Genomic DNA, 15,583 nt, shown 5'->3' on the forward strand with positions numbered 1-15,583 from the left:
CACCATCACCTGAAGCAAGAGGTTGTGACGCGGTGGAACTCAACCCTCTATATGCTTCAGAGGAAGGAGGAGCAGCAAAAGGCCATTCAAGCCTATACATCCACCTATGACATAGGCAAAGTGGAGAATGATTTCCGTGTTGTGCAAGGTTCTCCAGCCCTTCGAACTTGCCACACGTGAAGTCAGTTCAGACACTGCCAGCTTGAGTCAGGTCATTCCCCTCATCAGGCTTTTGCAGAAGCAGCTGGAGAAAGTGAAGGAGGAGCTAAGACGGAGCGATTCCGCTCGGCATGTGGGACTTGTGGATGAAGCCCTTCATTCGCTTTGCCAGGATTCCAAGGTGGTCAATCTGTTGAAATCAGACCACTACATTTTGGCCACCGTCCTCGATCCTAGGTTTAAAGCCTATGTGGTGTCTCTCTTTCCGGCCGACACAAGCCTGCAAAGGTGCAAAGACCTGCTGGAGAAACACTGTCAGCTGAAGCGGAACGTGACACGTCAACAGCTCCTTCTTCATTTTCTCCCGCAACTGGGGCTGCCAGGAAAAAACTTAGGTATCCTAAGCAACCCGCTGGCGGTGATGCAGGGCAGGCAGGACCAAGTTTGGACATCTGGTCCGGAATGAAGGACCAGCTTGTTTTGTGGGGGCCCAAACGAACCAATCATTTCAGCCACAGTCGTGTGGCAGACCCTGGCGCTGAAATGATTGGTTTGCTAAAGTGTGCATGTCCTGTTTATACAACATAAGGGTGGGTGGGAGGGCCCAAGGACAATTCCATCTTGCACCTCTTTTTTTTCTTTGCATTATGTACTGTTTGGGGCCTAGTTTTTCAAACTGCCATCCTGTCTGCCACTGCAGTGTCACTCCTAGATGGGCCACGTGTTTGTGCTGCCCCTCGTGTCGCTTAGCATAGTCATCCAGCTACCTCGGTGCAACCTTTTGGACATAAAAACACTAATTGTGATGTGTGAGGTGTTCAGAATAGACTGGAAATGAGTGGAAATTAACGTTATTGAGGTTAATAATAGCATAGGAGCAGAAAAACCCACAAATTCTGTGATTTTAGCTGTTTTTATGCTTTTTAAAAAAAAAATACAGATCCAAAACCCAGAAACCAAAACACGGAAGGGTGGTTTTGGCAAAACCAATCCAGATCCAAAACACGAAGAAAGATCCAGATCCAAAACACGAAAAGTGGCCGGTGCACACCCCTATCCAAAATGAAAAAACAATTCTTATTAAAGCTGCATTGACTGCTACCTGTTATACCTGTCAACAATCAGCAGATCGTGTACATAGTTTGTGGTCCCGTCTTAAGACAAAGTTGTAACAAAAGTCTAGTGAGAAGTATCTTATATTCACAAATAGCCTAAAGACACAAAAGTTATTCTTAAATCCTGTTTTCGACTTACTTCTAGGATTACTCCCTATAAGATAGCCTTATATCTTTGTTAAAGAGTTATTTAGTTAAGACAATTAACTTTGGAGTAACAAAAATAAGACAAAACATGTTCTATTATTTCTGATATTAGGTATTACAATTGTTTAAGTTATAGCTTGTTGTGGATGTGATACTACATTTTGAATATATCAAACTGCATGTATTGTTGGATCAAAATTCCAAGTGTGCCGAAATGTGCATGTATGGCAGTGCTAGGTGTTGTCCCCTATTATGTCTGAGCAGTTTGACAGCAGCTTCACATCCAAATATCTGTCCCATTATCTCTCCAGGGTCAATGCTAGTTAGGTTCTGTGAGCTATTCTTACATTAAACTCATACAGCAAAATTAATATGCAATCCAATTCCAAAATCGCATAAAATTTTCAGAGGACATTTGCATTTGTCTTGTGCATACCCCTGTAAGTCAGGGTAAATCTTTATTTGAAGGTAAAAATGTTGGGATGCAGTGTAGAACCTCTGGTTTACCCCTTACAATGAATAATCATGCACTTGGAGGGGTTTAAATAGTATAATTTGCCCAATAGATACTTTTAAGGTGAATTTCACTAAAAAGCTCAATAAGCGGTTACATGATGTGAAACAGGTATGTGGAGGTGTAAATGATGTGGGACAGGTATGTGGAAGTGTAAATGACGTGGGACAGGTATGTGGAGGTGTAAATGACGTGGGACAGGAATGTAGAGGTGTAAAGGATGTGGGACAGGTATGGGGAGGTGTAAAGGATGTGGAGACAGGTATGTGGAGGTGTAAATGATGTAGGACAGGTATGTGGAAATGTAAATGATGTGGGACAGGTATGTGGAGGTGTAAATGACGTGGGGCAGGTATGTGGAGGTGTAAATGATGTAGGACAGGTATGTGGAGGTGTAAATGATGTAGGACAGGTATGTGGAGGTGTAAATGATGTAGGACAGGTATGTGGAGGTGTAAAGGATGTGGGACAGATATGGGGAGGTGTAAAGGATGTGGGGACAGGTATGGGGAGGTGTAAAGGATGTGGGGACAGGTATGGGGAGGTGTAAAGGATGTGGGAAAGGTATGTGGAGGTGTAAATGATGTGGGGCAGGTATGTGAAGGTGTAAATGAAGTGGGGCAGGTATGTGGATGTGTAAATGATGTGGGACAGGCATGTGGATGTGTAAATAATGTGGGACAGGTATGTGGAGATGTGAATGATGTGGGGCAGGTATGTGGAGGTGTAAATGATGTGGGAAAGGTATGTGGAGGTGTAAATGATGTGGGACAGGTATGTGGAGGTGTAAATGATGTGGGGCAGGTATGTGGAGGTGTAAATGATGTGGGAAAGGTATGTGGAGGTGTATATGATGTGGGACAGGTATGTAGAGGTGTAAATAATGTGGGACAGGTATGTGGAGGTGTAAATAATGTGGGACAGGTATGTGGAGGTGTAAATGATGTGGGACAGGTATGTGGAGGTGTAAATGATGTGGCACAGGTATGTGGAGGTGTAAATGATGTGGCACAGGTATGTGGAGGTGTAAATGATGTGGCACAGGTATGTGGAGGTGTAAATAATGTGGCACAGGTATGTGGAGGTGTAAATGATGTGGGACAGGTATGTGGAGATGTAAATAATGTGGCACAGGTATGTGGAGATGTAAATAATGTGGGACATGTATGTGGAGGTGTAAGTGATGTAGGAGAGGTATGTGGAGGTGTAAATGATGGGGGACAGGTATATAGAGGTGTAAATAAAGTGGGACAGGAATGTGGAGGTGTAAATAATGTGGCACAGGTATGTGGAGGTGTAAATAATGTGGGACAGGTATGGGGAGGTGTAAGTTACGTAGGAGAGGTATGTGGAGGTGTAAATGATGGGGGACAGGTATGTGGAGGTGTAAATAATGTGGGACAGGTATGTGGAGGTGTAAATAATGTGGGACAGGTATGTGGAGGTGTAAGTGACGTAGGAGAGGTATGTGGAGGTATAAATGATGTAGGACAGGTATGTGGATGTGTAAATGATGTGGGACAGGTATATAGAGGTGTAAATAAAGTGGGACAGGAATGTGGAGGTGTAAATGATGTGGGACAGGTATATAGAGGTGTAAATAATAGTTTTCATTCTAGCACCCTGCACCTGTCATACACAGTGCAGTTCCTCTTTCCTGCCTGGGGTGTCACTCTCTGCTCTGGTGCTTCTAGCACACTCTGGTCTGTATATCAGAGGTGTGTTGCATCAGCTGAGTGTGCTAGAAGCACAAAAGCAGAGCGGGACACCCCAGGCAGGAAAAAGGAACTGCATGGGTTGTGACAGGTGCAGGGTGGGGTATGGGATCCCACCGGTCAGAATACCATCCCGACAGTCAGAATTCCGACACTGGTAAGGTCCCTAACGCTAACCCTTACCGCTAACCCTCCCTCTTTGGTACCTAACCCTAACCTCCCCCCCAGTGCCTAAACCTAACCTCCCCTTCCTCGCACCCTAAACCTAGCTCTCCCCCCTTAGTCCCTAACCCTATCCCTCCCCCTTGTGCCTAACCCTAACCCCCCGATACTTACCTTCGGGATGTCGTGGTCAGGATACCAGAGCCGGGATCCCGACGCTGTTGAGATTCCGACGCCGGTATTTTGACAGTCGGCATCCCGCACACGCCGAGTTGCTGACTACATCCTGCAAGGTGCTAGAATGAACACTAACAGGGGTATTCAATATGGGTGCGATAACATCGTTTTTGCGTTAATATCGCAATTATGATGTCATTATCGCAGGTTTTACTTTTACACTGTATTCAATATCAAAGACTTATCGCATTTTTGAAAAGTCGAAGTTAAAAAACGGGGATAAGTTTTCACCATTGAATAGGTGTCGAAAAAAAGTGCAGAATTGGGGTTTAGGGGTGCAGGCTTAAAAAAATTAGCCTGCACCCTTCAGAATGACCCCTTGAAACGATCTGTGTCAAAAAAAAAAATCGGGACACCACAAAAAAAGCACTTTGAATTTGGAAAAAAATGTTGGGGAACAAAGTTAAAAAATAGAGAACTTGACTCTGGGGGGGTCCCCAAGTATGCCCCAGGTGTTTTTTCCATTGCAGCCCCACCAGCCAATCAGCTGGCAGCGCTCACTGTAGCGCGGCCGCTGATAGGCTCCGGCAACTGACCGTTCCCACGTGGGTGAATCGGCCCACGTGGGAACTGTCAGTTGCCGGAGCCAATCAGCGGGCTCTCTACAGTGAGCGCTGCTGCTGATTGGCTGATGGGACTGCAATGCCCCGTGAAGTCCCGGCAGCAGCCATTCGGGAGCTATGTGTATGTGTGACAACACACATACAGATAGCTTGTAGCGTGGATCGGGCAACACGTTTTTTTGTTTTAAAACACCCATGGATTACTGCGGAGACCAGCGCTGGATGTAGGTGAGTATGAAATCTTTCTTACAGGGCCAGCTACCATGGATATCTACTTGACAAGGGGACCGAACATCTGGTATAGGTAAGTATGTGTGAATGGGTAGGTGTGTGTAATAAACTTATACTGGGCACGGTGTGTGTGTTTTGTCTTTTTTTAACTATTTATTTTACAGTGAAATTACAGGTGCCGCATGTCTGCTGGCACTTGTAGTTCCACAAGTGCAAAATGGCAGGCATGCCGGCACTTGTAGTTCCACTGTAAAGTACAATAGTTTTACATTATTTGGCCCCCCTATTACCCCCATACCCACCGCTCCAGGGGTATGGGGATGAGCCACAGGCTTCAGCGTAAGCCTGTGGTGCTCGGGAGAGGGGGGACCCTTTTTTGGGGGGTCCCCGACTCCCCCGAGATCACAGGCTTGCGCTGACCGACTTGGGGTGTAATGCTTTGGACCTGGAACCCCGGTGATTGGGTCTCCGGGCTGTGGCATTGCACCCCGTTCGGTTGGGTCTGGTGCTGGTCTTAAATATAGGGGGTATTCCACGTCGTTTTTGCCCCCTATATTTAAAACCAGCACTAGTCCCTGCAGCCTGGTGTTGGTTTCTAAAATACGGTGGAACCCTACACATTTTGTTCCCCGTATTTTTAGAAACCACCACTGGCTGGCTAGCCTGGGGCTGGTTTGGCTTTTGGGGGGGGACCTTATGTCATTTTTTTTCTAAATTTTTACACATTTTTTTAAAGGTTAACAAAAACCGGAATTTTCGGGAAATATTCTAGGGACCCCCCTAATGATGTCTAGACATGGGGGATCACTATGGGTACCCCCATTTTTAACTCCTGAAGGAAAATGGGGTTTCTAATAGCCGTGGCAGGGAAAAACACATTGCAAAGCTTTTTAAAAACCCGACTTTCTTAAGCAGGCAAAAACGGGGTTACCCATAGTGATACCCCATGTCAGGACATCTTTAGGGGGGGTCCCAGGCATATTTCCCAAAAATTCCCGTTTTTTTCCTTAAATGGGTTCAAGGGTAATTTTTTGAAAAACAGGGATAATTTTTCTAAGCACTATAGCACGTGAAAAAAAAAGCAGAATAGGGGTTTGGGGGTGTAGGCTTATAAAAAATAGCCTGTAGTTTTGGGAATGTCCCCTTAAAAGGAAATGTTCTAAAAAAAATGTCCTACAAAAAATCGGGACACCCTTAAAAAAATAAAACTTGGGTTTAAAAAAAAAATAGGGACACCCCAAAAAATTAATTTAAAAATTGGGGTGAAAGAAAAAAAATGGGAAAAAATTGTTTAACAATAGGGAAATAGGTTCAGGGCTATTCTGCAAGTATGCGGCAGGTGTTTTGAAGAATAGAATTATAGCGGCAGGTGCACAAATGCAGAATTTTTAAAAACTTACTTTAGGGACTTAAAAATATGCTAGTACCCATTTTCATGTACCCCAAATTTGATGGCACCACTTAAAAAAATGAAAAATATAACCTAAGTGAACTTCTGCAACACTTCTTCAAAAAAACACCTGCTGCGGCTATTTAAATCCCCGACTTTCATTTAAAGGCTAAAACAGGGGTACCCATAGTGATCCCCCATGATTTTACAACTTTAGGGGGGGTCTTGCAAATCTTTTATGGAAAAAATCGTAACTTTACGCAAATCCAACTTCGGAGGTTCCCGTTTTCGACGATTTCAAATTGAATACGGGGATACGCGGGAGCGCGCCCGATACTTTAACCCAGAAAAAAACTCCGATATGAAACGTAAACTTCGGCAGTGAAGTTAACGTTTCATATTGAATACCCCTGTAAATATTGTGGGACAGGAATGTGGAGGTGTAAATGATGTAGGACAGGTATGTGGAGGTGTAAATGATATGGTATGCTACCGAGGCAGATTGTATGTCACGTGCACCCGAATGATGAATCAAGATTACTACAGAAATGTTCTAGCAACTTTGCAAGAAAGAATCAGAGTTGTGGAAAAATGGTTTCATTCTCCATCAGGACAATGCAGCAGCCCACACACCTCTCTCTGTTAATCAGTTTTTGGCTGAGAAATAGATAGCAGTGCTAGAACACCCTCCATACTCGCCAGACCTAGCACCGAGTGACTTCTTTCTTTTCCCTGAAGTCAAATCTGTGCTCAAGGGAGCCCGTTTTGCATCAGCTACTGAGGTAAAGAAGAAAATGACGCTGTTGAGACAGCTGACAGATAATGAGTTACAACAAGCAACAAGGCTTTGACCAATGTAAAATAAGAATACAGCAGTGTGTGGATACAGAAGGGAAGTACATAGAAGGGGAACGGAGTTAATATGTACTTAACATAATTAAATAAATCATAGCATCAGTCTGGTTATTTAAAAGCCACACCTCATAGGTAAATGTATGCATTGTGGTTTTTTTCCTCTCCCATCCATCCTATTTACTTTCATGTTCGTATGGGCAAAAAGACAGATAAGCAGGTATGCAGAGAGAAAAACAAAGGCCCAGGTATTAGTAGGGAGGAATAAACGATGGCTATGAATTCCTGATAATGTGTCATCAAAGAGCCAACAGACAAAAAAAAAAAAAATGGGAGTGAAAGTTGATATCAAACCAGCAAAAAGAAAATGACCTTCAAATGTTCATATTGACAATAGCAGACACCATGAACACAAATACATCAAGCAGAGTTTTTCTTTTTTTAAATATGACACAAGCGGATATAAAAGAAAATACACGGTCACAGAACTGATTACATTATCTTATACTTGATTTGTATTCTGTCATCTAGCATACAGCTTACTGTACCTTTCAGAATCACTCTAAAAGCCATTATCATGCAGAAGAAGAGCTTGACAGCCTCTGCGCACACATTTACTGTGGCTGGCACGTAGTCATATGTATTGTCTGCAAAGCAAAAACAACACAATACTTTAATGTCTGTATATACTTTTGGTGTCAAGTGCTCACGTCCTGTAGCCTAGCTTTAGTTTCCAGTGAAAAGCTATCTGAATGACAAATAGCTCCATTATACAAAAGGGCCTTTCATACACACACCCAGGATACCAACACATTGTGGCACATGTAATACAAAAACACTGTACTTAGCAATGCATACATCAAAGTGGATTGGCTGCTATAGAAACATTCAATGGCAGTTCCATGGCCTGTCTCTTGATGTATTATAAGGTCAGAAAGAAGGCAAAGCCAAGTGTAGGAAAACCGAAAATAATACTAAAATGATAAAGCAGGTGGGGTGTAATAAATAAAAATGCAGGTTTCAGTATGAAAACACAGTTCAGCAGTGGAATGCATTAACCAACATGTAACACTGTTGTTTGAGATGTCCTTTTATATCATATTACTAACTCTTGCATGGTGCTTTTCTATGCAATAAAGCTGGGAAAATTCTACAATAACTTAAATCTAAGTAAAATATGCACACATTTTCTGATATAAAATATACATGTTGTGTATATGAGATCTGAGCTATATTTTAGTGACATCTTCTGTTCAAACCTAGCAATAGAAAGGATTCACTGTTCTTCACAAATGTAGACTGATGAAATAATACAGTGTCTTGCAAAAGTAATCAGATCTAATGGGCGGCATCCACTACAAGATCTGAAAACGACTGCACGATTACGATATTGTAATCGTGCAGTAGTTTGTCAGTCGTGTGATGTGCCTGCACTGAACGAGCAGCCGTTCAATGCAGGGTCATCCATCATCTGGAAACATGCTGAGCCTGACGATATCGTCTGGTTGACCAGCATGTTTGCACGATGATAGATGTCTAAAAGACCAAATTTTCAAACGATGTGTGAACGATTATCGACCAATTTTATCGTAATCGTTCAACTTTATCGTCTAGTGGATACCCCCCTTTAGACTAGTTTGCTCATTTACTGAAAATTATTTAATGTTACAAAGGAAAATCTGAAGGGGGGGATCTTAAAATATGCTGTATGTACTCCCCACACTTTGTGACTGATGCAGAATTGGATTTATGCCACTTTGTGTAGCGTCAAATATATAAATTGGCAGGAGTCGGACACTTGTGGCTAGAGATGATAGACTGTGGAGGGAAATACCATTTCTTACGTAGGCCTAGTACATCAAGGGTGTGTTTGTGTAAACTGCAAAGAGATGCAGAGTCATACAGAGACATCTATGTGCCTATTAAAGCTGTATAAATTACGGATGCATGTGTGCTGTAAATACACTGATGATGACGATGGTCTCCATCACTACCGAAGTGTTCATGAACTTCATGACTGGCTGATTGCGAATAGATGTCCGAAACTGATAGATAATGTCTTTGTTTTGCATGCATAAATTGTTTATTTTGTGCGGTTTTTTTTTAGCTATTCTATTTTTTCGTACATGAAATAGAGAAGTTTTTAAAAGTTTTATTCAACCTTAATAGCGAATGCTTATTTTACAAGCAAAATAATTGGTAATAAATATAGGAGTAAGTGTTTGCAATGTATGTCTAATGGAAAATGGGCCCAAATGCTACTGATGCACTTGTGATGTGTACGCCCAGCATATGGGCATACATACAATATATTTCTATGCAACTTTTTTGGAGCATGAATTTCATCCAATCTGTGTCATACCCAGATTCGGGCACCTTTTTATTCTATAGAGCCACCTTTTGCAGAAACAACAGCGTTAAGTCTTTTGGAGTAGTACCAGTTTTGCACACTGGGCTCGATTCAGACCCGCTCGCTAGATGCGTTCGCACGCAGCCAGGCGATGTTTACAATCTGCGCATGCAGCGAACTAGTCCATGCGATCGGGAAGTGACAGGGGATGGTCGATGAAAACGGGGGAGTGGTGGTGCGAACGTGGAGCGTCTCAACGCCGTTTCAGAGCTGTGCATAATTAAGACGCAGCATCATAGTACACGTCACTTGGCTGAATTTTACACTGAAGCGCTCGCAGTGCTTGCGGTAGGGTATGGTCAACCACAAGTGCTGCGTATGTTTCCGATGGTACTCGATGTTACAGATGGTTGCATACACTTCCTGACGTGCATTAGTGGGCATCTTAAGAAAGGCTAGTGGGCTTTTAGTTACATACCACGATCGCACGCTAAGACATAGTGGGCGTACTAATGCCTTGCTGTGCGATCGCGGGATTTGCGTAGGCTGGCTGCGTGTGAACGCAGCCTAGCGAGTGGGTCTGAATCAGGCCCCCTGTTCAGGAGCACATTTCATCCATTCTTCCAGGTAGAAATGCACAAAGTTGTTTAATCAGATGATGGTTTGGTCACAGCTTCTCAAATCTGGGATTGAGATCAAGACTTTGACTGACCATTGTAGGATATTCTCCTTTTTATCCATGACCACTCCAATGTACGTTTGGCAGTGTGTGTGATCACAGTCCTTCTAAAAAGCAAACTGTTGGTAAAAGCATTTTCATTTTTCCGCTTTGAGAAAGCAAATATTATTCTAAATGTGCCAGCCATTGGCGAAAACGGCTGTTTTTCGCCAAAAAACAGGCGAAAACAGCAACAGGCAAAAAGTTTTCTCCATCCCAGACCAGGAAAAAAAAATGCTAATTCCCTACTTTTTGCTAAAAATGTGGGGATTTCTTTCAGAACCCTTTGAACACCCCCCCCCTAATGATAGATTACCGTAAAAACAATTTTTTGTAAGTTGTGTACTTTGAAAAAAGACAACCGCGCAAATTTTGGGCAGAAAAAAAAAAATCTTTGAAAATGGTTTGAACATATTGGGTCTGATTTTTCAGGGCGACGGTATGGATGCATTAAGTGTTTTGAACATCGTACACGGTCGCAGGAGGCGGTTTTTTTTAGTTTTTAAAATTGCATTTTTACGACACGAAAATATACTTGCACCCATTTTAACGTACCCCCAATTTACGCGGAACTGTAATTTCCTGGAGAAAAAAAATATTTTTTTCGCCTAAAATTTGCGCTGTCGTTTTTCGCCAAAGTATGCAATTTACTAATTTTGGTAAAAGCATTTTCATTTTTTAACAGAGAGATTATCTTGCAGGGGGTCTCTTGTGTACCATCCGTCCTTCCTACTATATAACAAAATGTAAAATCTCAGGTGATAAAAAGCTTACTACACAGTAGGTATGGTGTTTGAGGTGCCCACTGGTCTATTAATTTGCACCCATAACCTAATTTATACTACTTTATCTCTAACTTCTCTGGAGATGCGATTAGTCTTCTTTTCAGCTGTCCTCCAGATTCACAACCTGAACAATGATCTCTCAACTGTAATTTTTATTGATTCAAGGGGTACGATTCTATTCAACGCGATGTAAATTGCGCCGGGAGATAGCTCCCGGAGCTATTCAATGCATCGCGATATTAGGTCGGGGTAGGCTCGTTCTCGCGCCTTAAACAGGGTGTTTAGGCGCGATAACGGGCATTCCTCGACCTAACTTCCCGGCGCGAGGCTGTTTTCCAGGCGCGAAGGGCAGAAAACAGCCTCGCGTCGGGACTTTTGTTGGATTTCTTCTCTCATCCCCGGAGGGATGAGAGAAGAAATCATTTGTCGGACTTGGCAGCGCGGTGTATTGAATAGCTCCAGGAACTATTTACATCGCGTTGAATAGAATCGTGCCCAAGGAGGCAGTTTGTAAGGCAATTGTTTTTCGCCAGTGGAACATGCAAAATACAAGTAAAAAAATAAGAAATTACTATTTGCGCATTCATCCTTCAGGTTTTGCCAGTATGAAGAACAGAATACAGGAACACAAGGTATGAGGTCTCAAAACTGTGTAGAGAAATAAGGTGAACCCACCCTCATTGGCTGAGAATTTCACCAGAAGCACACGGCTTGATCCGAGGCAAACAAACGTGAACCCAAGTAAAAACGTGTGCAGGGTGGATCTGGAGAACCATGACGATTTTATGCAGGGCTTGCACCTCATTGTAGTTAGCTTCTGTGCATCATTTCCTATTTACTGATATACAAAGAATATATTAGAAGGTAATAGGTGTTTTAAAGATATACTAATAATCCAAATTAAGAGCGAATGGAATTCAATATAGGTAAGTTAACAAGAGAAACATTAAATCATTTGTTAAATGAAAGGCCATCTAGAACGCAGTTTTTCTAACCATGACATACTTATCGTTACACAGTTCACTCCAACAGCAGATGACTTGTCGTTACCATGACACAAGAGAACTGAATTGTGTATTAAACATCATACAGGAGATATATTTATTGTAAACTATCAGTCCAAGCAAATTATGTGGCAAACCACAAGTCTTGTGGTTTCGGTGTTGCATAGGTTGCCTTAAGTATCCAGCTCAGTTCACAATTCAAATAAACAGGGCTAAGGCCTAGAAGCAACTTACATTTTCTTATGTTCATGTGTGGGGTGGATTTCTAACTTTACTCTGAGAAACACAGGTATGTAACACACTACAGTGATAAACCTATTTACATGTAAACCGAGATGCCGGTATACAGCACAGCTGACCAGTGTGACAGTGCAGGAGCCCGGCTACCAGCTGAACGGAGGAGAGAGCTCACCGATCAGAGGAACCCCGGCTGCGGTGTTTTATTGATTTTTATTTTTTTCTACAGTATTCAGCTTGTGGTCTATTTAGACCACAAAGTTGATCACAGGGGGCCGGCTCTGCTCTGCCTGTCAGAACAGAGCACGAGTCGCGGGACCAGGTGGAGCCCTACTCAACACCATCTCCAGATGGCATAGGGCCTGGTTCAGATGCGCTCGCAAGCGGGTCGGTCGGGCAGTGCGCGCGCGAGCCCCGAAGCGAGTGAGAACTTCACTCGCTCGGGGCTCGCAGCAAAATGGGGTGGCTGTCGATGTTGATGGACAGCTCATCCCGTTTTGTAGGCAGGTCAGGGGGGGGGGGGGGTATCTGCACAAATGGAGGCGTTCCCTTAAGAACGTGTGCCGTTTGTGGGCAGCCCTACTGACATCACACGTGATGTCAGTAGTGAACTTCCTGCCCGCTAAAGCTGTGGATGGTCACCCACAGCTTAGCGAGCGGCCTGGGGCAAAAAAAAAACGTCCCGCCCCGGAATCAAGGCCATAGTTATAGCAGGGCCCTCACACTGTATTTTTGTGGGGGAGGGTGTAGCGATAGTCGGCGCAGACACCTTCTCACAGTATTTTTTGCGAAAAATACCATGAGAAGCGTGCAAAGAGAATTCACAGGGACAGAGCTTTATTACAAGCTCTGTCCCTGCATGCGGATGTTAGTACATATATCACACTACAACCGCTTACGTAATGCGGATTGTAGTAAATAGGGGCCTTAGACTGTACCCCTGCACGGCACCGCCTTTTCAGTGAATACAAACCTGGCGACGAACCTTCTCCCATCACGGCTTCTCCGCTGGCTGCTTATGTAAACACTGCAGCCAGCGGCTTCCATATCCCCTCCATCCTATTCAAGCACCGCCTCTGTCCCGATCACTGGACACATTGATCGGGCAGTGTATTGTGTAATTATATCTATTTATCTATATATGTATATATACAATATCCAATAACAGAGGTGGCACTCAGGAGAGAGAGAGATGTATATATATTAATAGAATCTATAACTATTTACAGTGCCTTGCAAAAGTATTCACACCCACTTTGGCTTTTTACCTTTTTTGACATTACAACCTGTAATTTATTTATTTTTTTAATCTTCATTTCATGTGATGGATCTGCACAAAATAGTCTAATTTGGTGAAATGAAATGAGAAAAATATATATAAAAAAATCTTTATAAATAAAATTCTGAAAATTGGTATGTGCATATGTAATCACACCCTTTGCTATGAAGCCCCTCAAAAGTTCTGGTGCAACCAATTACCTTCAGAAGTCACATAATTAGTGAAATGAAGTCCACCTGTGTGAAATCTAAGAGTCACATGATCTGTCAGTATAAACACACCTATTCTGAAAGGCCCCAGAGGCTGCAACACTACTAAGCAAGAGGCATCACACCATGAAGACCAAGGAGCTCTCCAAACAAGTCAGGGACAAAGTTGTTTGAGAAGTACAATTCTGGGTTGGGTTATAAAAAATATCCAAATCTTTGATGATACCCCGGAGCACCATCAAATCCATCATCATCAAATGGAAAGAACATAGTACCACAACAAACCTGCCATGAGAGGGCCACCCACCAAAACTCACAGACCAGCCAAGGAGGGCATTAATCAGAGAGGCAGCACAGAGACCAAAGGTAATCCTGAAGGAGCTGCAGAGTTCCACAGCAGAGACTGTTGTATCTGTGCATGTGACCACAATAAATCATACACTCCATAGAGCTGGGCTTTATGGAAGAGTGGCCAGAAAAAAGCCATTACTTAGTGATAAAAAGAAGAAGACATGACTTAAGTTTGCCAAAAGGCATGTGTGCGACTCCCCAAATGTATGGAGGATGGTGCTCTGGTCAGATGAGGCTAAAATTTAACTTTTCGGCCACCAAGGAATACGCTATGTCTGGCGCAAACCCAACACATTCCAATCCCCCCAAGAACACCATCCCCACAGTGAAACATGGTGGTAACAGCATCACGCTATGGGGATGTTTTTTAGCAACAGGGACTGGAAATTCAAGAAAATCTGGGAAAGATGGATGGTGCTAAATACAGGGATATTCTTGAGCAAAACCTGTTTGTCTGCCTGTGATTTGAGACTGGGACAGAGGTTCACCTTCCAGCAGGACAATGACCCAAACCATACTGCTAAAGCAAAACTCAAGTGGTTTAAGGGGAAACATGTAAATGTGTTGGAATGGCCTAGTCAAAGCGAAGATCTCAATCCAATTGAGAATCTGTGGTCAGACTTTAAGATTGCTGTTCACATGCGGAAACCATCCAACATGAAGGAGCTGGAGCAGTTTTGCCTTGAGGAATGGGCAAAAATCCCAGGGGCAAGAAGTGGCAAGCTCATAGAGACTTACCCAAAGCGACTTGCAGCTGTAATTGCTGCAAAAGGTGGCTCGACAAAGTACTGACTTTAGGGGGGTGAATAGTTATGCACGTTGAAGTTTTCTGTTATGTTGTTTGGGTCACAATCTAAAAAAAAAAAAAAAAAACACAAATTCACAGTTGTAGGTATGTTCTGTGAATGAAATGATGCACACCTTCAAACAATCCATTTTAATTCCAGGTTGTGAGGCAACAAAACATGAAAAATGCAAAGTGGGGTTAATACTTTTGCAAGGCACTGTGTGTATATATAGGCAGATTTACAATTTTGTCATTGCATGTTGGCATCACTATCGCGACCACCGGTGGTTGATGGTCGCGATGGTGGACGGCGTCGGACGGCCTCAGCTTACTAAGGCTGGCCGGCTTGCGAGGCCAGGAAACTGCGTCCCTAGCCTTGCCTCTCCCGGAAAACGGGGCAGACACGCTTCCGGGAACGCCAGCCGATCTCGCCCCCTAAATGCCTATGCCTGACTGACAGAAAGGGCTACGTGCGACTATGCAGCACCCATTCTGCACACTCTCAAGATGGGTCCTGATGCAGATTTCTGATAAACAGGAATCTGCATTCAGTCTCGTATCCGTTGAATCAGCCCCTCAATACGGTGCCTCAGATTATGGATGGCCTCCGACCATTGATGGTTTGCAAGCCATCGATACTCTATGACAAATGGTTTTGCCATCGCTGATGTTCAGCGTTGCTGGCAGCCCCAACCAATGTTAAGGAAACCTCAGTGATGGTTTAACTCACTGGCTAGCAATAATACAGCTGACCGTGGTCATCACTACAGTACACCAT

At 43.3% G+C, this 15,583-nt stretch overlaps 1 protein-coding gene across 1 annotated transcript in view; it reads right to left on the reverse strand.

The window, feature by feature from the left end:
• Positions 1-15,583, reverse strand: part of SLC35A5 (solute carrier family 35 member A5) — a 34,371-nt gene that overhangs the window by 17,891 nt on the left and 897 nt on the right. The window contains 1 exon segment of the mRNA XM_088444945.1: positions 7,634-7,732. Coding sequence (XP_088301071.1) covers positions 7,634-7,732 — 99 coding nt within the window.

Source organism: Taudactylus pleione, unplaced genomic scaffold (genome assembly GCF_031769625.1).
Source record: "Taudactylus pleione unplaced genomic scaffold, aTauple2 ptg000374l, whole genome shotgun sequence".
Taxonomy (NCBI): domain Eukaryota; kingdom Metazoa; phylum Chordata; class Amphibia; order Anura; family Myobatrachidae; genus Taudactylus; species Taudactylus pleione.